The sequence below is a fragment of the Cyanistes caeruleus genome, chromosome 4 (assembly GCF_971803275.1).
Source record: "Cyanistes caeruleus chromosome 4, bCyaCae1.hap1.1, whole genome shotgun sequence".
Classification (NCBI taxonomy): domain Eukaryota; kingdom Metazoa; phylum Chordata; class Aves; order Passeriformes; family Paridae; genus Cyanistes; species Cyanistes caeruleus.
In genome coordinates, this window is record NC_141704.1 from 52,853,409 (window position 1) to 52,877,070 (window position 23,662).

The window sequence follows — 23,662 nt, forward strand, 5'->3', positions numbered from 1 at the left end:
GCTGGAGCGACACCTCTCGCGTGCGGTAACACCGCCTTCACCGGGGCGGGGTGCGGCGGGACGGGGCCGAGCCCCCCGGGGCCGGCCCTGCCCACGCCGCGGAGGGGGGGCTGCCCTCCGCCTTCGGGCGGCTGGTGGCCCAGGGGCGGGCCGGGCCCGGGCCCGCTCCGAGCTGCGGGACGGCCCCGCCTGAGGGCAGCGGGCATCTCCGCGCCGCCCCGCCGGCCGCGGGGGCAGCGGCACGGGAGGCGGAGGCAGGGCCGGGAAGGGAAGGGCCGCCCTCGCCCACCCCGGCGGCGTTGAGCGAGCTGGGGGAGCGGAGGCGAGGGGCGGGAGGAGAGGGAGCCCGGCTTCCCGCGGGCGGTGCGGGGCCGCGGGGGCGGCGGGACACGAGGAGGGGCGCGGGCGCATGGAGGAGCGGCGCGGTGCGGGGCCGGCCCGGGCGGGCGGCGGGCGCTGAGGCGGCGGCGGCGGCCCGGGGGCGCGGCGGGCACGGCGGCCGCGGAGCGAGCCATGCGGGGGGCGAGGCGGCTGGCGGCTCTGCTGTGCCCCCTCTCCCTGCTCGTCACCGCGGCGTGGGGAGTCCGCTTCCACCCCGGACAAGGTAAGCGAGCGGCAACAAAGGCGGCGACCGGCCCGGGGGTCCTGGCCCTGCGGCGGGGGTCCTGGCCCTGCGGCGGACGCCGTGCCCTCCGGGGCAGCCGCCGCTCCCTGGCGGGCAGGAGGAGGGGGCCGGCGAGCGGCGGGGCCGGGCGGGCGGCGCGGGGTCTCGCCGGGCGTGCTGGCCGCAGCCCCTCGCCCCCCGGCTGTCACCGGAGCCCGGGCTGGCGCCGCCAGTGCCGTGCCAGGAGCCGTGCGGGTGCCAGAGAGGGGTTGCTGCCGCGTCAGGCTGAGCCTCCTGCCTTCTGTTACAGAGACCTTGATGAAGGAGCTCTCCTCATATGAAATCATTACACCTGTCCGAGTGAATGAGTTTGGAGAAGTTTTCCCGCACACGCATCACTTCAGAAGGAGGAAAAGGAGCTTGGAGGCACCGCTGGAGCCCGCTGCTTTCCGAACGCATTACCAGCTCAGAGCATACGGGCAGGTCTTCCAGCTCAACCTGAGTGCTGATGCAGGCTTCGTTGCCGCTCAGTACACGGTGGTGCACGTCGGGGCCCCGCAGGAGCAGTCATCCCCTGATTTGCGCCACTGTTTCTATCGAGGGCATGTCAATGCCCAGGAGACGCACATGGCTGTCTTCAGCATCTGTGGTGGTTTGGTAAGCATGTTGGTCACTGCTTCCTGTCTCCATTCATATTCTCCTCCCTGAAAGAAATGTAGTGGGATGCCTTTGCTGGAGAGCTAAGCTGGAAATTCTTGGGCATAGTTCCAAGTAGTTGGTCGTGAAATGTCTTGGCATCAGCAGTGTGCAGTCATGATGATACTTCTCTGGTGGGACATACAAACGCCGCTTTCAAAGGATCTGTTGCTGGCCAGTAATATAGTTGGTTGATGTAACTCCTGACACCAAGAGCATTATAACAGAGCAAAAAGCATGCCCTAGAAATACAGTAAGCTATTGACTTGATAGAATGATGCTGTCAGTTGCCATCAGTTATGTGTTTGTAGCTTAACAGATATTGTGGTTGTGAGTGAGGAGTAATGGTAGTTGAGATAGTGAGAGAAGGTGTTGATCAGTTTCTTCCTCAGCTTTCAACAATAGTGTAAAGATATGTTATATATTCTAATAAGTGTGCAGCAGTGCTCTCTAAACACATTTCTGCTAAAAGGGAACAGGACATTTCCTAACTTCAGTGGAAGTGTGTCTGAAACACTTCTTAAGAATTGAATTGAGTAGACAAATCAAAACTGCAACGATACACATTCTGTACTTATCCCTTGATATCATTTATTATGTCTTCCAAAGTGATAATGGAGAAATAGTATCACACAACTGTCTTTGAAAACAGTTGTACTGTGTTGCTAAATTGTATAGTTTTGTGCCTAGAAACATGAAGACAGGTACCTTGTGCTTTACCACGTCACTACTTAGTGAAGTGCCAAGGACAAGTTGTGTGACATGCACAGTAGAAATACAGCATTGTAAATATTACTGTGAATTTAAGTTGGGGTTGTTCCATTTTTTTTGCAGTCACTCAGGAAACTAAAGTTGCAAGACTCTTATTTTTGGGACCTCAAGAAAATATAGCTTCATATACTAGGCTCTTTCTAGTAGCCTACACAAGATAGCATGCAATTTGTTATGTTTAGGATGTATTTAGAATTGTTTAATGTGTATTAAAAGAAGGTAATACACAGGATAGAGAAGAGAACCAGAAATAACTGCTATTTGAGAGACCACCTCTTGTGATTTTTGGATATTTGGTTATATACCATTATGTCATTGGGTTGAGGTGTATGGATGGATAGTCCTTGGAAATTAGTGGAGAAGCAAGCATTTGAAAACAGTAATTCTGTATTCATCCTAAGTTTTGTCTGTATATCTTGCTTTACAAACAACTGCCATTGGTTGTTGACTACATTATCCAAAACCCAATTCAAAACTATACCAAATACCTTGATAGTTTACTAAGACAGAGAGTAATATGCTTACTAAGAGAGGGAAAGATGAGGTATCAAAAATATGGTTGGTTTTGGTTTATTTCTTCCATTTTTTTTGTTTTAATAGATTCTCAAATGCCATGTCATTGAGAATAGTGGCACACTTTATACAGAGTAGATACGAGAAGTTCTAAGAATTTCTACTTTCATAACCTTTGCTGCCTGTTTGAATTCTATTTCTGTAAACTGTTGCTTTGCATTACTTGAAGGGACTATGTGCATTGAAAATAACTTTTCTGCATAACATGTACTTACTGCTGTTAAAAGTTGCCTCAGCTACCTTATTTATCAGCTTTCAAATTCTTCCTCACAAGACCATCTTGCCTGCCATAAGCTGAACATCTCACTTCTTATTTCTCTCCCCCCTTCTCCTTACTGATACATTACAGTGTCATCATGTATGTATATGGTCAGAAATCCCTGAGTGCCTTTAAATTAGGCCTTTGCCTCTTCTAGATGAGCTTTGTGAACTTTTCACTGCAGCTTCCGGCTGTGCTTCATGTCCTCAGTCATTGTCTGGCACACAGAGTGCCCAGTCTGAGCCACAAGTGAAGATCTTTCTGTCTCGCTGCTCTCAAGATGTTCTCTCACCTCTCATTTCACTTTCTGCCCGGGCAGATACAGCCTTGGAAGGTATGTAGCATAGCCAGTATTGTCTGCTTTCCCCTCAGTGGTGGAGGTTTTCAAAAGAGGAAGCAGGGCATCCATGGATGCTACTGCACTTCTGTGGAATATGCCTGTAGTTTTCCAGGGAGGGATTGTGTGGTGGTCAGAGCCACCTGGTTGCCTGTAGCTGCACAGAGTGTCCTCCAACCTGACTTAGAACCTTCAAGCTAATGTTCTTCCTCATCCTCATGGATTCAAAGCAAATGCTTTCTGTTTTGTGTGACTGCCAAAGGAGAAAACTTTTTTTGGAGTTTAGAGAAGAATGAATGTGAAAAGAAGGAACTACAGACCAGGTGGAATTGTCCTGTGAGATCTTGTTCTCCCTGAATGTATTCCCTATTCCTAGATGGGACTACCCTCGAAAAATAGTAAATATATTTATCTTCAAAGTTTTTAAAATTTCATGGGTTTGTGCATTCAACAAATGTATCTGCAAAAATACATTATTCTGCTATTGCTCTTTAAATGAACAGTGCCATGCTTCATGAGTACATCCAAACATTTAACATCTGGCTGCTGCTGAGGTAAGATACTATTTATTGGGAGCAAGCAAGTGGAAACCAGGCTAGTGACTTGGTAGCCTTGCATTATATTTATTTTAAATAAAATCCTTTCTTTTTGTAGGATCGATGAACTTTTCATGCATATGCTAAGAGCACCTACAACCCAGAGTACCCATGGAGCATTGCTTAATGGCTCCTGAAACCCTGTATGCAGTTTTGTTGTATTACATTTCAGAGCATGCCCTGGGTTCAGGGGTGCAAATGGCACAGGGAGGTTAGAAGGTCAGCAGGGAGTCTGTGGTAATTGCAAGGAAGGAGTGTATAATTAGGGAACTTTAGGATCCATCAAAGGCAGAAGGTCATTTGGAGTGATGGCCTGGGTGCCTGGCTGAACATCTGATCACATACAGGGATATTTCTTGCATCTTTAGAGTAATTTTTGAGATTTTATGCTTCATTTCACTTCTTTTTCTTAAGTTCTATCTTTTTCACTTTTACTACCTAAATCAGTTGCAGCTTCCTACAAACATAGGGAATGGGACCTGATGAGGATATCCCTGGATGCATGTAGTCTAAAGAGACCTTACAAATGTTATGCAGAGAGCAAAATCAAAGAGGTAAAACCCCAAATAGTTGAAAATAATTTAACTTTCGAGAACATGTGACTTACGAGCTTAATGACAAATGCAAGGTAATACCAGTGAATGAAGTGTCTTATAAATGATGATAGGTCTGTTATTTTACCTAGAATGCACCTTCAACTACTAGCAGGACCCATCTAAAGAAAGGAGCTTTTTTTGGTTGGGTTTTTTTTTTGTTTCTTTTTCATGATCCATGAGTGAATGCTATAGGAACAGTTTGTTTAGTCTTTTGAAAAGCCTGGTATTTTTTCTCAGGGGTTAGGAGGATTTTGGCTGATGCTGAGGATAGTTAAAATAAGTTTTTGTGAGCTAGTGTTTTATGTGACTGCTGTGAAAGAGGAAAAGGAAAGAAAGAAGGAAAAAATACATTCTTCTGGGTGTCTGGTGTCTCATGTGTAGACCAATTTCACATGCTCACTGACTGGCAGAAGTTAGGAGTGGAAAAGTACACATGAATCTCTTCTTGCATGGATTTGCCACCTGTCAGCTTCCTGCAGTCCAGGAAGGCAGGACCACTTTGTTCTAATGTAGCTTTGGACTGTGGCAAGTTTTTTCTTCAGCAACTCAAGGAAGCCCTTTGGTAATTCTCCCTTACTGCACATCAGACTTACTCTTGTCTGGAGAACGGCAGGAGTATGAGCCTAAGTGTGGATCTTCACAATCCTCAGTACAGGAGGTTGTGTTTGTTTTTTATTGATACAGGTCAGTGAATCACATTTCTGGGAGGTTTTGAAAACAGCTCTGTCTGCTGCTAAGAATGGGTAAAGTGGCTCCTTTTAAGGAAAAGTAAGCAGTCCTGGAATTTGTCTTAAAAAACTGTGATTTTTAATTGTTTTGTTTGGTTAAAAACCTTAACAATCCAAAGCCCAACAATTTGCTAGAAACTGCTGCTAGCATAGCTAGCATCTAGTTTCTTGTGGAGATCTAGTGCAGGTGACAAACTTCAGATATCTGCTCCCTGGTTTTGTGGTCCTTAGTACCAACAACCTCAATGAGTGAAACAACCTTGTTTTTTCCAAGAAACTTCAACACTTGTAACTGAAAAATATGCTTACCTTGATGTAATTTAATGCTTTAACTTCTAAGCTATCACTTAAAAAATGTTGCTTCCTAAATCTGGAAGGCAGGATAGTTTCAGAATTACGGTCACATTTATAATGCTATGAGCATCCATGAGGCACATATTGGATTTCATAGTTTTTTTATCTTAATATACTGAGTCCATCATAAGCTAGGACAACAATCCTATTAAAATATCAAGCCAAGACAATTAATTCTTGCTTGAGCAAGCAAAATATTACTGCTATTGGCTGGGCGATGTTAAGACTTCCACTTAGTAGTTCTGGTTTCTCCTGTCATACACATATATAAGGTGAGACTCTGGCTCTGGATCTGCAAAGCAATTTAGACAAATTTAGCAAAAAGACAATTTAAGTTCCCCCTACAGCTGTTTTAAAAACCTGGGAACTTCTCCAGTATGTTTTCCTCAGGCTCTTTGCATCTCAACTTTTCCTGGAAATATTTCCACAGGTGCCATACCTTCACACATGGGCCAGCACAGATCAGCAAATACAGGCGGTGATTGCAGTTGTAAACTGAGAAGATATGTAGAGTTGTGGATTGTGCAGCTGAAGGTCTGTGACATAAAATGTTTTGTCAAAATCAGTAGGACCTAAGTATGTGTCTACCTGTTCACCAGCAAAATTCTGCAGGAATTGTCCTCTGGATAATCGATTGGGTGCCTATGTGACGTTTTATGTCAAGGGTGCTCAGCCACTGATGTCCTGCTTTCTGCCCATGCCGTGTGTCTAGTGGCCTTTCCTTGGTGGATACTTGGGCACATTCTTTGCCCATATGTTTGCCAAATAAATTGTTTTGATGGCTGCAGCTTGTTGTCAACTGCTGCATTTATTGTTCGGATCTGTGTGACCCAGGTGAATTTGATGGTATGCTCTGGGCAGCCAAAGGAACTTTGATTTGCTTTTATCTGTGGATATATATGCACACACACATGTTCATTAAACTTTGAGGACGTATACAGAAAGTTTTTATGTAGGGGAGGGCAGAGTACACAACATATGGCCCTTTGCTGTCACTAAGCTAAATTACTGGTGTGCAAATAAGTGTGGGGGGGAGGGTGGTTGTGTGTGTGTGTTTTCTTCTTTTGTCTGAACTTAATGCTTCCAATCCCAGGTGGCAGTGAACACTTAGCTGTCATGGATCTCAGGAAACTTTGTACTCTTTGGGAATAGATAGGCTTTCCATACGAGATTGTGTATCTGCAATAGTCTCAATTGTCATTCCATTTCAGACATAGCCTCATGCAGAAAATGGCAAGATTAAGGTAGCAAAACCAGACACTGAGAACAGTTAATACCTTCTGGGAATGCACATATTGACAGAAGTACTCAAGATAGCTTACTATGTGGCTGACTAAGGAGAAAATCTAACCATAGCTTGTGTGCTCTTGAGTGATAATTGCCTGTGATGGTGCCTGTGAGGTCAAAAGGAATGTATAGAGCTATTCATCTCCCAGTGAGAGAAAAAGGTGGTTCTGCATCTACTTAAAAACATCAAAACTAGGAGGTTCTCTTTAAACAGAGATAAGTTGCAAATGTAAATTTGCTTGACATTTTCTGAGACAGGCAAGGTGATAGGATGGAGTTTCCTCCAAGATAAAGTGTACAGATCCCCTAGGTCTGTGTTCTGTCAGAATACTTCGCTTGATCATAGTTTAGGTGTTAAAACTAAATCCCCTAAAACTCAAAAATAAAAGCCAACAACTCACTCCCTCCCAAAGTAATCCCCAAACAAACAAGAAAATGCATTTATGTTTATATACATTTTGTTTTGCCAGTTTCAACAGATATTGTAAGATAACTGCTTTTCTGTAATGGAATCTTAATGGAATCTCCATGTATACATCTATTAAAAAAGTTGTTTTGTCTATTTTTAGTTGACTTGTCTAGCTTGTTCACTTTGAATTGTATATAAGGTAAAAATAAATAAATAAAAGACTCCTCTTTCTTCCTTCTACTCCAATGAATCTTGTTAACTTCCGTGAACCAGTGCTCTTTCCAGGTGGCTCTAAGATTATTTTTTTTTTAATATTCTCACAAGTTTTCTGCTATTTAGCCCTTCTGTTTTTGCAACAAATTTTATTTAGAAACTCCTGGTTATTGGTAAAGTGTGGTCTAAACATACAAATAGGTAAAATCCTTTTAAGCATTTACATGAAATTTAAATTTCAATCTGGAATTTAGAAATTTTATCTAACCAATTCTTAGGTGTCTTTTCAGACCAGGACACTTCCAACCATAGGTGAATGCCCCATCAGTTCTTTTAATGGTGTGATTATAGTCAGCCCATGCAATCTTAACATCACGGAATTTGTAAGATGTAGTTAGATCCCTATAAAAAACTTAAAACATTTTATTCTCTAAGAAATTCAAAAGTAATGTTGCCTTCAATCACTTTTAAAAATATATTTTACCAGAAAACATTTGTTGCTAGATATTTCTTCCCTGGTGCTTAGCTCATGTTATTATTTATGATTTTCTTACTATTTTCTTATTTCTGTTTTATTTGCTCTGATCTTAACGCATCAGCTTGAACTGCTTGCTATCTCTTATTGTGTTTCTAGCTGAATTTTCTTCTAATAGGAATACTTTGTCCAGATGTTGGCAGTGTACTATGGTCACTGTAATACTTTTTTCTTTAATTAAGCAATGGTTCTTAAATCTTTCATCATAAAATATTGAAGAAAAAGAAGAAAAAGGGGGTGGGATTCCTACATGATTCATGAGCTTTGAATAAACAGAAGGGGAGGGATAGTAAAGGCGAAGAGAAAAATATAAAAGAAAGGGATTTTGTAATTAACTGTTAAAGTGCTCATGCTGTAAACTACTTGCAGATTTTTAAGTGAGTTAAGAAGCCATTCTTTAAGAGCATGAGAAGTATTTGAGCGCAGGAGTGGAGCTTACCTGGGAGGAAGTCTGTCAGTTTAGAGTCAAGTTTTCCAGAGCTTCAGTTCTTTTAGAGTTTTTATGAAACGGTTCCAATTGTGCTGTCAAACATATTAATTCCTCATTTCTGAAATCTGCTATATATCCCTTATGTTTTCCATGTGTTCTGCAAACTTTATAGACAAAGATTTAATTTTATATGGGCATGTTACATTCTTTAACCATAATTTTGCAATATTTACTTGTATAACTCTTGCAGTAGAGTTAATCCTGGTAAAGACTATACAGTTTTAAGACACTTTTAACCACTAAGTCATACCATATAGTGAGTAGCTGTGTTGATCCCCTGAACCTTGATTTAATCTAAAGAGTCTAAATAATCCATAATATTTTAAATCAAAAAAATAAATTATCAATCTCATGTGGTTTTTCTCATAAATTTTCTCAAATCTATGCATATGCATAGTTCTGGGTAACACTCCTTTGGACCACTTATTTATGATGTACAAGAGACTGTTTACAATTTTGTACTCTGAAGAGATCTTTTAAATGTACATTTATCTCTTTATTTGAAGAACAGAAATAGAATGTTTCAGGCAGATTTCTTGTTAGGTGATTTGAGAGGCATCTGTAGATGGTAAATAAATCCAGTCCATTTCTGATTTAATTTCCTGCAAATGCTTAGGCTCCTGTTTTAGCAGCCTGCCTCTGTACATCTAAGTGACTTTATTTCATTTTACCAAAAGTATTCTTCATTTGGATCTCACAGCTCTTTTCCTTGTGTGTCCAAGATGCTGCAATTGCTCCACTTATATCAGCAGAATCTGTCACCACATGAAGTATCACTTTCCTGACTGGAGAACTGTAAACAGAGAGTGTTACTGGTGACTGAATTTTTGTAGATGTGTTAGGAAAATGAGGAGAAAACCATGTGTTTTCATGGTGGATTTAGAGGATTGGAATGGGTGGCTACAGATTCAACATCTTCTTTGGCTTTGAATGACAAATATCAAATACCTTTCCTAAGATAGAGCACTGCTTGCATTTCCTAAATTTTGCTCTTTCTCACATACAACATGGTGAGTTCAGCTGAGACAGATGTGCAAAAATTTGTCATAGACTACTGGTAGGAGGCCTTCATAAGTGCTCAGTGGTAGTAATTGCTTCTTTACATTGTTGCAGAAGAGAGAATTCATTGTAGAAAGAATGAAAGCTTTTTGCATTATAGATTTTTGCTCAGCTATTTCTTCCATATCTAAACAGGCCATTGGTCCTGGGATACTGTGTGAGAATCAGTGGGCCAAAGGGTGAGTAAAAGGAAGTTCGACAGCTTGACTCCATTTTTCTAAAATGGTTGTTCCAGGTATCTGTAAATGTGGACTCTCAACTCTTAAGGACATGATTGTACCATCTTGTGTTAATCTTTTTATTTAAAAAAGCTAAGAATGATTCTGAGGCCATGAATCATAATGTAGGATTCTTCCCTTCCAGCTGTCTGTCCTAACTTTTTTGGCCTGTAAATTTGCAGTCTGTTATTGTGAAGTTTTGAAGTAAGGAGACTCAGTCAAAAACATACATCTTCATGTCTGAGGGTTTTTATTTTTTGGAGGATTTGGTTTTTGGAGGCTTTTTTTTTTTTTTTTTAAGATTGAAATAATAGAAAAAGAATATAGCTTTGTTCTTGCAGTTAATATTCTCCAGTGGAAGTCTGATATTCTGGAAGTTTAGTTTAGAATGTAGTATGAACTCTTTCCTTATTAGTTCTGGGGTATTGTTCTTAGAAGGGGTGTTGTAACTGAAACCATTCCTTTGTAAAATCTGAAAGTCTGTTTGCTAGAAAAGCCCTTGAAGAAACACTCAGATTATCTACTCCACCTGTTTGAAAGAATAGGAGGGAAGTAAAATGTGTGTGGGAAATAAAGCAGGAACAGTAAAGTTCTTGCTTAAATCTAGAAGAACTTACTTTAAATATCTATTATATGGAAATAGGGGGTTTGGTATATCAGGAGAAAAGAATTAATTAGCATGTTAGTGCTGACAAATAGTATGTGGCCAGATTTATGATTTTTTTTTTAACTGGGACTTTAATAATATATATATAATAAAACATGAATCTTAACAAGAATTGATGCTTTGTCCCTGAGTGACAGGCTGTTGTCTGTCCCTGTCATTTACCCAAAAGACTATTAGACATTTAAGTTAGACATTTAATACTAACTGACAAGCTGTGGCATGTCTGTTTTCCTGAAGCCCTTTCCAGGCTGTTCTTGGTATGCTTGATCTGCTGTCCTCTACAAATTACATGCCCTGGAAACACTGGATGTGAGAAGGCTAAATTGAATGTATAAAGGATCTAGCATGAAGACTACTTGCAAAGAATTTAAATGAAACTGAGGGAGAAAAGTGCTTCTGTGAGTTAGATTTAAACAGTCTTGAAATGAAAATACTATTTAGCTGTGCCTTTATTCATTCTGCAGCAAAATTGGTGCAGAGGATTCATCCACAATGTGTTGACAATAGCTCTAATAATGTTATGTATCAGGCCAGGTTGCAGATGGGCATCAGGCCTGTGTCAGATTAACAGACTGTTATGGATCAACACCTGATATAACTGCTTAGAAGGATCCCAAATTCAAGGGGAGATTATAATTCCAGTACAATACCCTGGACATGAAAGTAGTCTGCAGCAGTTTTTGATAGACTTAGTATGTTGTTTGAAAAAGCCCTATACTTGCTTCTGTTCTCATTTATCCTGCTCTGCCAGTCTCTTTATAACTCTGAGTTTCAAGGCTGACATGAATATTTAATCTCTTAAACCATATTATGTAGATTATTGCTATTGTCTTATTGGTCAATTTTATGCCCTACTGGTAAAACATTTATCAGGATGCAGTGTACCTACTCACTTGATGTGCTTACTTGCATGAAGCAAGGAAGTTGCTAAGAAGTTTGAAAATAATTTGATGAAATTCTTGCATGTTTTTTCCTCCTCACAGTCTCCTGAGGTGGAGTATTTAAGCCATAGGAAATTATGAATTCAGTTAGAAGTGCAGTGAGAAAGAGGAGTCTGCTTTTGGATTTCATAATTGAAAGGATTATGGGGCAGGGAGCTGGGGGAAAGGAGCTTAATTTTTGTTCTTTGTGTATGTGCCAGTGCTTTTGTTAGTAATCAAGTTACTGTGGTTCCCATTATGTAGTTACCCATGTGTGTCTGTGGTGGGGACATGGGGTGTTTTGGGGGAATCAAGGAGAAAAGCATTTTAATGGTATCAACTTTGAATTTCTGGTGTTCCAATAAAAAATCTTCAAAAAGGGTATTATGTTAACACTGTTTCTAATCTATGGGAAAAATGCAATTTTTGAAGAAAAATATTATATAAATTATGTTAAGGACAGAAGGCAACAAATCAGTCCAGAATATGGACAGCAGTCAAATTCTGAAGTTCTTGATGGCTTCTTCTCTCCTTTGCAGAGGTCCCAACTGGTCCTGCTTGCTTATACCTAGTTTCTCTATATTTTTGTGATCTCCTTTGTTTCATAGCTCTTATAGCAATTATCTTTGATACATTGTCAGTATTCAAGTTACTGAGTTATTCTGGTGGGGCAAGTCCCTGAAAGCAAAATTCTGTTGCCTTACCTTCCAGGTTTCACTGGAGTTTCCCCCATCTTGTGTGCATGTGTATGATCGTTAACCTCAAAATATCATAAATAGCTTTTATTTCAATGAGAATTATCTTTACATCAGTATTTTCAGTGGAAAATATTTCAATTACTTCTCTTATTTTCAGATGGGCACCTTCAAGGCTCATGATGGTGAATACATTTTAGAACCTCTGATGAGAGCGGATGGTGGTGAACATGAAGATGAACATAACAAACCACATCTTATATACAGGCATGATGAACTTAAAAAAGAGTATCAGAAATCTCATAAACCTTGTGAAGTTTCAGGTATAGTCATATTAATTTCACTGTGCCTTTTTCAAATGTCAGATATTTTAAAAAAATAAAAGCAAGATTTTGTTTCATAAATAATTTTTCTCCAGAGTGTGCCATTAGAACCTACACATTTCTTTCACTTAGGTTTGTCAGCTGTTCCTTTTGTTTTGTGACAGTGACAAATTCAAAAGTAGGACAGAATGTGCATATAAAAAAAACCACATTATATTGCAAGAACTTTGATGTGGGTTTGCTTTTACACCAACATTGTCCCATGTATAAACAGTAGATCCACAGGAGTTGTTGTGTATATTCACAAAAGACAATGAACTTACTGCAAGTCTAGAAAATAATACATGACATCTGTCTTTTTTAATAATGGAAGTATTTAATATTACCCATTAATTTATTATAATCTGATCTTATCCATGATTGTAAATGTTTGTCCTTATGACTATTAAAATAATCTTGAGGAATATCTATGCAGATCGTTAAAAATATAAAGATAAAAAAAGAAAAAAAAAACTTTGGTGACTAGTGATATTCATTTTGGAAAATTCTTGCAACATATTTTATACTTGAAAACATTATTTTGAGAATTCTGCTTTTCCATAGATACTAAGACCAGAAAATAACCATTACATTAGGCAAATGTTCTTATTCCCATGCCTTTTTTCAAATGATAAATAATATATACTGAACCAAATTAGAGGTCTTGCAGATAGTTTTCTGAGTTTTTTTCTTTAATCTAAAGTTAGTGTGGCAGAAAGGCTTCAAGCATGCAAGAACATAGTCATTTTCTCCCTTTTCATTTTTTTGAAACAATTACAAAAGATTGTGAACTAGGGCTTACTGTCTTTTTTGGGGGAGTGAAATTGCAGAAATGTTTATGAAGAAAAGCTTTGTGTTTTTACGTTTCTGTCCTTATAAAGAAGAGATGTATCTCCTTTAATGCTAGTCTTGCTTGGTTATTCATATCCTTTCTTTGCAGAGGTAAAACTATCACTACTTTGAATCATGAGGGTTTCTCTAGTAAGGGAACCTTAACAGAGGATATAGAGGAACATAGCATTCAATAGATATTTTTAGTTTGATATTGGGCCATGATAATTCTAAAATTGTCTACCAAATCTTTTCTTCATTTTGTACTGTTTTCTTCTAAAAGAAATTTGCCAATGAAAAAAAGTTTTGTAACCCTGATACATGCCTTACTCAGGTCAGGATAGGCTATTTACTGCATTTCCTCAGTCCATAAGTTCTGTCTCCTTAATAGGTGGGAGTTTATCAGAATTTGCCAGAATATGTTTGGGTAAATTGGATAGCTATTACTTACCCACTTGTTGATTTCTGCTGTTTGTAATCTGAATTAATTTGATTTTTTTCTTGATTTGTTCGGTCCATAAATTTAAATCATGCATTAAATATGTGTTATTTCTCATTTTGCCAGTACTCTGGAATCTCAGACACCTTCTGTGTCTAGTAAATCTAGCAAAGATTGTGTACATGAAATTGCTTCAGCCAGTTTTCTTCAGTGCATCCAACTCAATCAATCTGAACACATAAAGTGTATGTGGATACTCTTGAACTAGTTCATTTTCAGAGCCAGTCCCTGCTCTCTCCCCTCATTATTGTTAGTGCTAATGGTTTCACAATTTGTATAGCTTTATTTTGTGATTAATTTTTAAACAATTACTTAGTAAAGTGCTTGCTGTTGTCTCTACTGATTCTCTTTCTGGCCATACTGTACCCTAACTTTAAGGAAAACTGACTGTGGATCTCTCAAAAGTAGCTTAAAGTTTACACATAAGGGCTCTTCCCTTGAATAATGGAATGCATAGATTTAAATCCTCCCAAGCTGAGGGTGACAGAAGTGTGATCTGCGAATTCTTGGGTCAGTGCTGTAGTCACTAAGTCATCAGAATAAAATGATTCAGGGACATATCCTTTGGCTGCTACTTTTTAAGAGAGAAATCTAATTTCCAGAAAGACAGTGGATGTGTCTTCTGAAGGAGCTGGAGTGCCCAGTTAGCTGCTTAAGTTCTAGAGGGTAGTGAGAATTCAGATATGCTTCTCCATTATTTTTTATGTGAGCTAAGATGGCTCTGGTAAAGGCATTGGTTTTTCTGTATCAGGCATCAGAAGCCTCTGGTGGCTGGACTGTACAGTGTGATTGGAAGTACTAGAGTACTTAGTTTGGACATATCTGAGTAGATTGTGTATTTCCTTTAGAGCCTGATTCTACATAATGAATATTTACAAAACTGTTGAAGAGGTCACTTAAGGTTTCTGATGTGTACTTGCTTCTGAAGTTAAATTCCATATTTATTTAAATATAATGTTATGTAAATTTGAAAGTCAGTAGGGACTTGAATTCAGGAGTTGGACCTAGTTTGTTTTTATTTGTTCTGCTGGTGCCAAAATTTTGCATGTAAAAATGTGTTTTGTTTAGCTAACTTGTGTCCTTTGCTGTACTGACTAAGCTGTAGGGTTTATCTCCTTTCAGCCTTCCTGTTTGGATTATACTGCATTCTAGGGACTCTGTTATATTGCTGTCTCTTAACCAATTTGTAACAAATAATCCATTTATGATAGAGCTGTTTAAAAATATGCAAGACATCTCATTTGATGTTCCTATTACAGTCTTTTTAATTCTTGCACAGTTTCACTTGGAAATAAGATAATACATATAAGTTTTTATATTTTGGGCAGCCTTTTGCCTTTTTACTACTTAGCAACTGCATTCAACAGTAAATCTTTTTTTTTTACTTTACAGAGAAAGAGTTGAAGAAGAGCACTTTATTACATCCAACCTTCAGCAGTTTAAATGAAGAGAGCAGCATTTTACAGAAGTCTCTCAATTTAGAGTATGCTTTAAATAACCTCTCTATAGAGGATGGTGGCAATCCACATTCCAGGAAAAAACGTTTTCTTTCCTATCCAAGATATGTAGAAGTGATGGTCACAGCAGACACCAAAATGGTTCGTCACCATGGGCAGAATTTACAGCACTATGTACTAATATTGATGTCCATAGTAAGTAAGTTCTTAAGTATTAGGAATTTTAATTATTTCTGTTCAGTTGTTTTCTTTTCTGCAACTTTCCTGTCTTCTGGTTTGATCAAAATCTGTATAAGAAGAGATTACATAAACATACATAAAAAATTGGGTCAAAATTTAAGAATATGGATCCTTTCAGTTTAATGCAGTGAAGGGTGTGTCAATGAAATGATGGGACCCATTTCCTGAATTTCTATTGCTTTAGAAGAATTCTTAAGCTTCAGGGACCAAAAAATTCAGATTAATTACAGCAGACAGATGTTAAAATGGCATTATGAAAAAAAACCAAAAAAACATGGTTATAGTAATCCTTGTTTTTCAATTTTTCAAGAAACTTCAGATTAATATGGGTCAGTCTTTGAGTTGGCATCATTTATTTATAATCTTTATGTGGTAAATTTGTGAACCAAAAGTTACTACTTGTATTGATTCAGAATATAGTACAGTAAGCTCTAAAATCAAAAGTTTTACCATGACATCAGTTGAACCATCTGTTAGGAAAAGGCATGCTAACATATTCTGCCTTGTAATTATTTCTAGATTTCAAACCTTACATGTACTCAAGATTAATTTATATGAAACTGCATCTAACTTGGGGGCTAGCAAATTAAAGGACCTATCATATAAGTATCTATAGAGACATCTGCTTTTTATGTGGCTATTAACTTGACCAGTTACAGACATCTGATTTTGGATGAACAGAATAGCACTCTAGTTTTCACACTGATTAATTTGCTTCATAGAAGTGCTCCATGCCATTTAAGATGTTGTAGGACATCTGGGGTGGCCTCAGCTGCTGCTTCACCAAGCTGTGTGGATCCTGTAAATCATGTGTTGTATCTGCCATAGGATAACCTATAGTGTGTGCAGGGACTGCACTCAGTTAGACAACTGAGCTGAATTCTGCTCACTCTAATATCCACATCTCCAGCTGATGACTGTAGAGGTGCTGCCATCTATTACACAGATGGTAGGCACCTAAATTTAGAACATGAGAATTTAGAACATGGAGTTTCCTTTAATTATTTTGTAATAAAAATAATGTTAAGGGAGATTAGCATATATTTTTGTAAGTCTTCTGAAATTTTCTACTTATAGTGGTGTGAAAGTATGAAAGTTCATGTATTATCAGAATAAATCCATACTGAAAGTTGTTTTTTCTCTTATAGTACAGACTTGAAACAATTGATCCCTAAGATACTATTTTATTATAGTTACTTCCTTTATTAAAGATGTGTACTAAGAAACAAAATTAAGTAGTAAAGACATTATTTTAAAATAGAAGCTGTTTTTCAAAGAACTTTGCAATAAGATGAAATGGAACATTTATTTTATCTTTTTCATCAGGTCTTGTTGTGTTTATAGGTAATGTAATTCCTGATGGTATATTTTAAGACATTATTCTTGCATCTATAGATGTTGTAGCGTCAAGTACTATTCCTTACAATGAAATATTTGTCTTTTTACTTACACAATTAGACTTCTAGGTAAATAAGATAAGCATTGTATAATTGCCATTAGAGAGAATCTATATATGAGCTGTTTTTAAGATCTAGTATTTAACATACACTGTATGTTCACTGTATTAGTGAATGAATAACAGTTCTTTTCTAAAAAACTTGTCATTTCTTTCTTGTGCTTTCCTATCTGTACTGTAAAACTAGGGTTTACACTAATTACTGGTTTTGGGTGATAGCATTCAATAAGCCACTACATCTTTAATGTGAGTTTAATATCTCTGAATACCATTGTAGGTGGTGTAGGTGGCAAGATCTATTGCTTGCATCTGTTGGCAGCTCAGTTCCACATATATCTTTGCAGAAGGTTATCTTGAAACAAAAAATTTGTAATATATTATTTCTAGTAATTTTGAGCTTTTATAAATGCAGATGTAAAAAATATAAATTCAGATCTTATTTTTCAAAGATTTTCTTTACAGTTCAGTTAATTCCATGCACTCTTCCTTCCTCCACTCCTATTTCCCCCTCAGAATACATATCCCAGCTCATATCCCTTCTCCTTGAAGAGTTTCAGCAATGGCTTTGAATCACAGAACAATTGGAAGTCATCTGATCCAACCCCCTCCTGACATATATATGACTTTTCAAACAAATAATGTGTATGAATATATAGTCTTCAGTCACTTCTTCTCCATAACAGTTATTTTTCAGTAAACTAGTAAAACAAAAGTGAAGAATAGAAAAACAAATGACTACCATTTTTTTGCTATGTAATCTGCATTAGAATTTATCAGTATGCTGGTGGGTAATTTCTTGACCCACAGCCTCTTAGAACCATTTTTAGCCTTATTTGATTGCCTGTAAAGGAAAAAAATGAAACCATTAAATTTTATCCTTTCTGCCATTATACAGATAATTTTGATTATTAACTTTTACTGGTACTTGTGTCTGGTCAAGCAACTTCTGTTATGGGAAATTGTCAGGTTGCTGGCACTTTAGAGTGAATCAAGCATCATACTTTACTCTTGTAATAATTCTGAAACTTTTAAGGTTATTCAGTTCTGGCTTGGATTTTAAAGAAACCAAAAAAACTTTAAGCATATAAATCACATTAAATTTTAATGAAACTTAGACATCTATCTCCCAGAAGAACCTTTGAAATCCTGGCCCATTTTTCTTTTATTTTCTTTGAGGCTTTTTTTAGCATCAACAAAGCCACCAAAGTAAACTTACTGCTGTTTTATGAGTGGAAAATAAGAACTGAAATATACTGCTAAATATTTTTAGGGTTTTAAGTGTCTTGTCACTCATCCAATTCAACCTGAAAAGGCTTAGCTCTCAGCATGCAAGTAATCCCATTGAACTGGAACTGGAATGCATTTTCTCTTTTCTTTAAAACTGCATAAATGTTGGCAATATGAGTATTCACATTACTTACATTATATATTGGAAATACTTACTCATTCTGAATGAAATATGTACTTCAAGATAGAAAGAATACCTTTACCATAGGATTTTTTGAAAAGCTTTATTGTATTTCAACACAAAGAGTGGCATTATTTAATGTGAAATGACAAATAAAACAATAAGTATACTGTAATTGCTTAACCTGCCCTGTTTCTTCTTGTTCCTCCAAGCATTGTATTGGCAGAACAGGCAGTAGGCACTGTCTTAACAGATTTAGTAACTGGAGGACTTTATGTTAGACTGTGTTTTGAAAGTTCAAAGCCCCAAGCATGAAGGCATGATCTTAGCAACTGAATTAATTCATTAAGACGCTGGAGTTTGCTATAAAATTCAAAACCACCTGAAATTTGGTTCCATTTAACATTTTGAGTTACTGTCCTCATTTTCTGAATCAAGAACGTGATTGACATCTCTTTAAGTGCTGTACTGCTTGTATAGTTTGTTTGGTAGTAAAAAATCTACTTGGTCTGCTCTTAGTCTGCTTGCAGCAAAAACTTTGTAATCTTGTCTTTCTGATAAGAAATCATGACATGTAAAACACCTGTGGTAGGGCAATGGTGGCCAGCTCAGACTGTGAACTTGGCTGGCTGCCTACTCATGTGAGTGCTAAAGTGGAGCATGGGAGGGTGGCAGCCATGCATTCAAGGAGAGGATTGACACAACATCAATTTAGATCATTTAACTGGCAGTGAGGTTGTGAAACCATAAAGTGGTGTTATATCATGATAACACAGTACTATTGTAATCTGGTGTTAAAAGCTGGTGCTTTTGATTTTCATTAAGACAAAAAAACTTGAGTGAAGTTTTACACCTACCATCTTTTACTGATGTATGAAATGGAAGGTAGTGAGTAGTAGCTCTCAAAAGCAAAGATTTTTCTAGTTAGAATCTTGTTTATACTTTTATTTTCCATTGTCATCATCAGCATTGATCATGAAGTATTTTCTGTATGGAAGGACTATGTACCAATGTACCCTATCTTTAAAACCAGACAAATTACTTTATCTTAATATATATGGAGTGAATTTAAAGACTGTTTTAATACTTTCTTTGAAGTTCATACTATACAATAATTAGCAGTTCATCTTTCCAGAACATTCTGGGAAAACATAGATGCATTCTGGCCTTTAAAAATATTTGGCATTACTGATTTTGCCTATAGCCATCATTTAAAAATAAGCAGTAGATCTAAATAGTTTGTAGGTTAATAATTTAATTTCTATGACTACCATCTGAAAGGCAATGAATATAGTTACATTCAAAAATTAGAGGTGAATATATTGTTCCTTGTATCTGTTCCTTAGAATCTCAGTGGTCTATTTTTCCCCATTCTCATTCAGATCATTGTATTAGTATTAAAGCTACAAGAATGTTCAGCGCTTTTTATCTCTCATCCAGTAAAATCTAGAAAGCCAGCACAAGGCATATTTTTCTTGGTATAAGCCAAGAAAATACCTTATTATGTTTCTTCTGTATATAAAACCCCATGATGTTGTGTATTTGGTGTGGTTAAAATGAAAGTGCTTATTTGTTTATGCACCAATGAATATATATAGCTGGAAACAATTATTTTCAAAGTATCTTTCATAGAAATTCTCTGGGCTGGCCTTCTTACTTATCTTGACATATGGGTATCTGTAGGAGTATAAAAGCCTACTGTTTTAATTGTGACTCTCCTTGTATTGCAGCTCCAGGGTGCCTGTATATTAAATGTCATGATGATACCTCACTACATCTTGAGGCCTACCAACTAATACAGAAGTATTAGTGTGCCCAAGAAGGCCAGTGGCATCCTGTCTTGTATGAGAAATAGTGTGGTCAACCAGGGCAGGGGTTGTTCTCTTGTACTCAGCACTGGTGAGGTCACGCCTTGAGTGCTGTGTCCAGTTCTGGGCCCTTAACTCCAAGACTGAGGTCCTGGAGCATGGCCAGAGAAAGGCAACAAGTCTGATGAAGGGTCTGTAGCACAAGTCATATGGCTTGTGGGAGCTGGGAGTATTTAACCTGGAAAAAAGGATGGTTGGGAGAACCTTACCACTGTGTGCATCTACCTGTCAGGAGATTGTAGTGAGTTTGGGGTAAGTTTTGTCTCCCAAGTAACAAATGAAGGACCAGAGAAAATTGTTTCAAGCTGCACCAGGAAGGTTTAGAAAAAATTACGTCATGGTGAGGGTTGTGAAGCATTGTAACAGGCTGCCCTGGGTAGCAGAGAAGCCACCATCCCTGGAGGTAAGCAAAAGATGTGCAGATGTGGTGCTTAGGGGTTGATTTTCATAGTGGACTTGGCAGCGTTTGGTTGAACTCAATGATTTTAGGGGTCTTTTCCTCCCTAAGTGATTCCATTTTGCAGTATGTAGACAGGCACATAGTCTTTATACTTCACTGCTGTTAGTACTATTTACTACTATTTTTGTCTAGGTAGTGGTTCTTGTTGATTAGATATTCAACGATTAGACTTGTCTGTATGACTTTCCCTTCAGTAGTAATCATTCAAGGGGCCTTCCTAAGGTGAAGTCTTGGTACTGTTCAGTTATGACAAATGACTTGCTTTAAACTGCCTGGGTCTCATCTCATATAATAAAAATAGGAACAAGGAGAATAAGGAGACCTGCTGCCAAGCAACACTCATGTGTTTCTCTGAGTGGTTTCTAACAGCTAGAGAAGCCTGTCTATGGCTGTGTCTTGTGAAATGATTATTAAGGTAGTTTCTTTTAGATTCTGAAAGATAGGATGCATTGACATTGTGCTGTACATGATTTAATATGATCTAACTGTGGTACATATTTTCATTGAAGAGCTGTAGATGGTGATGATCATGACTGTTACTATCTTCTGAGTTATTGCAATATTAAAGGGATATCTTTACACCCATCTCTGTTACAAGTTAGAGGTAGGACAGAACACAGGCATTCATGATAGAGTGTTCTCAGCTGGCAATTAAGCCCCACACAACCACTTGCTCACTCCCCCACCACCAGGATCAGGGAGAGAATCAGAAGGGTAAAAGCTAGAAACTTGTGGCTTGAGATAAAGACAGTTTAATTAATTCAATGCTTCCTATGGTCTCCAGAAGAGCAGGTCTCCATCACATGTAATGGTTACTGGGGAAGACAAACCCCATCACTCCAAATGTTCCCTCCTCCTTCCCCACACTGTATCCACTGAGCATGATGTCACACGGTCTGGAATCTCCCTGTGGTCAGTTTGGGTCACCTGTCCTGGCTGTGTCTCCTGCAAACCCCCCAGGCACCCCCAGTCTCCTCCCCAGAGAGGCAGTTCAAAGAGCAGGAAAGGCCTTGGCTCTGTGTAAGCCCTGCTCAGCAATAACAAAAACATCTCTATATTATCAACCCTGAGTTTAGCATAAATCTAAAACATAGCCCCAGACCAGCTACTGTGAAGATAATTAGTTCTACCCTAGCCGCAACAACACAAAAGTCAGCTAAGCCTTTAAAATTGCTATATTCTTTCCTTTTGCCCCCACTAAAGCACTCCATTAGGTGACATGTGGATCCTCTACTTGGTTAACTTGGGGGATAGTAGAATGAACAGGACTTGGGTCAGAGAGCAGTAGATGACATAAAACTTACAGGGGGAAAAAAATGGTAAGTCTGAGGCGTAGATATACTTGTGCGTGTTTTCATGAGAACTCTTTGCTGCCATTAGGATCCACTTGTGGAAGCCAGTTTTGTAGAGAAATATACATAGAACAGAATAGCAGTAGCACCAAAAGAACTAACATGGCTCTTTCACTGAAGCAGTAACTGCTCATATATCTCATAGAATCGGTATGACACTGGAAAGAGTGAAGGAGAAATCTCCCAGATCCTGAATATCTTACATGCTTTCAGCACTACAGTGATACATAAGAGATTTTGGGGCCTGCAGAAGACATACAAACTATGAAGTGATACTGTGTTTCTTTCAGGGGATATGAGTATTTGTATTTTCTTGGTACCATGGCTGTGTGTAACAAATGAGGAAAGAAAAAGAGGTCATGTGATACAATGTTTAAGAGGGAAAAGAGGAAGGAAAAAAAGAGCTGAACAAGATATATCCAATTAGATTTGGATGTATCATTGACTTACCTTCCAGCCTCTAGGTGTACTTGCTTGATTATGAGCACCTTTTCTGAACAGGGTATTTTGCACTATTCACAGTCACACTTTAGTGGACAGTTACAACAGGATTGTCAAAAGAAACTGAACTTTGTGACCAAGTTCCTTCCAGTCAACCGGCAGCCACAGCTGTTTGACTTAATCTTTCAAAATTCCATGAAAATGAAAGCTGTGATCCTTCCACTAAAGTACAGCTAGTTTCATTTATATATTTTTTTTCCATTCTAAGTTGCTGTACTCTGGTGCGGAGACTGGTTTTAAGAATTTGAAAAATCTCTTGAAACTAATTTTGCTTTATCTTGGCTATTACCTCCTACTTCTTTGAAGCCTGTATTTAGATCATTGTAAAGCAAGCAGATCTGGAAATTGTAAAGAAATGATGTATTCTATTAAATTCCTATCCTGCTTCATCATCCTTTTTCATGAATGCTTCCAATAGGAGATGATTGAAGGGAGGTATCCTTAGAATGCAGGAGCAGGGAGTACTTACCTCTTATATTTTTTAACTAAAAAAGAGAATCTTATATTCCAGATCTTTGATAGTTCCCTGCATCATTATGTCATCTCAAGTCTCAGTGGATTATTTTAGTCTGCCTAGTTCCTTAGGTAAATCTTCAAGTTTGATTTGTGGTTATCGATTTTCAGGATTTTTCTCTTCACTTGTGTTCAACCGTGCTGAGAATGTATACTGAACTTTGCTGGTAAGGCCATCTTGTTATCAGCATCCAGTCTTGCTCTTTGATCTTTTGAAAGCATTGGTAATAACTAAATGTTTGGAAATCATGAAAATGTTCGTGAGGCAAAGGATCCATAGTTCAACTCAAACATAGGGTTAATGAGAGCAGTGTTATTTTACATTTAGCACGAACTTACTTTCTCTCATAATGGAAACAGGTATGTTTCAGAGTTTGGCAGGAACTGCTGTCCTCTGGTATCCATATCGTATTATTTCAGGCCTCAGCTATTCTCCAGAGAGATAACCAGTACATAATTCAGATGGTGCATAGATACAGTGTGGAAAGTCCTGTAACAGATTCTCTTCAAGCATGCAATACTTTGATACTTTTCTCTCACGTACTTAGTCCAATGCATCTCCTCTGAGGTATGAGTAACTACTTCTGTGTTTTGAAGATACACTTTTGCTCAAATATTTTAAATGGACGTTGGGTCAACAGGCAGGAAGGAGGACACTTGACTCTGTTTTGTGTTGGTTTCTTTGCCTTCTCTGTGTTTCTAGATTTT

At 38.4% G+C, this 23,662-nt stretch overlaps 1 protein-coding gene across 5 annotated transcripts in view; it reads left to right on the top strand.

Annotated features, from left to right (window-relative positions):
* The first annotated feature begins 485 nt into the window (after positions 1 to 485).
* Positions 486 to 23,662, top strand: part of ADAMTS20 (ADAM metallopeptidase with thrombospondin type 1 motif 20) — an 84,443-nt gene continuing 61,266 nt past the window's right edge. For all 5 annotated transcript variants that reach the window (XR_015285617.1, XR_015285618.1, XR_015285619.1 and 2 more), the window contains exons 1-4: positions 486 to 604; positions 915 to 1,261; positions 12,168 to 12,330; positions 15,092 to 15,351. Coding sequence is in view for 2 of the 5 variants with exons in the window: in XM_086884662.1 (XP_086740788.1) it covers positions 514 to 604; positions 915 to 1,261; positions 12,168 to 12,330; positions 15,092 to 15,351 (861 nt within the window). In the remaining 3 variants the exon portion in view is untranslated. The remainder of the gene's footprint in view (positions 605 to 914; positions 1,262 to 12,167; positions 12,331 to 15,091; positions 15,352 to 23,662) is intronic.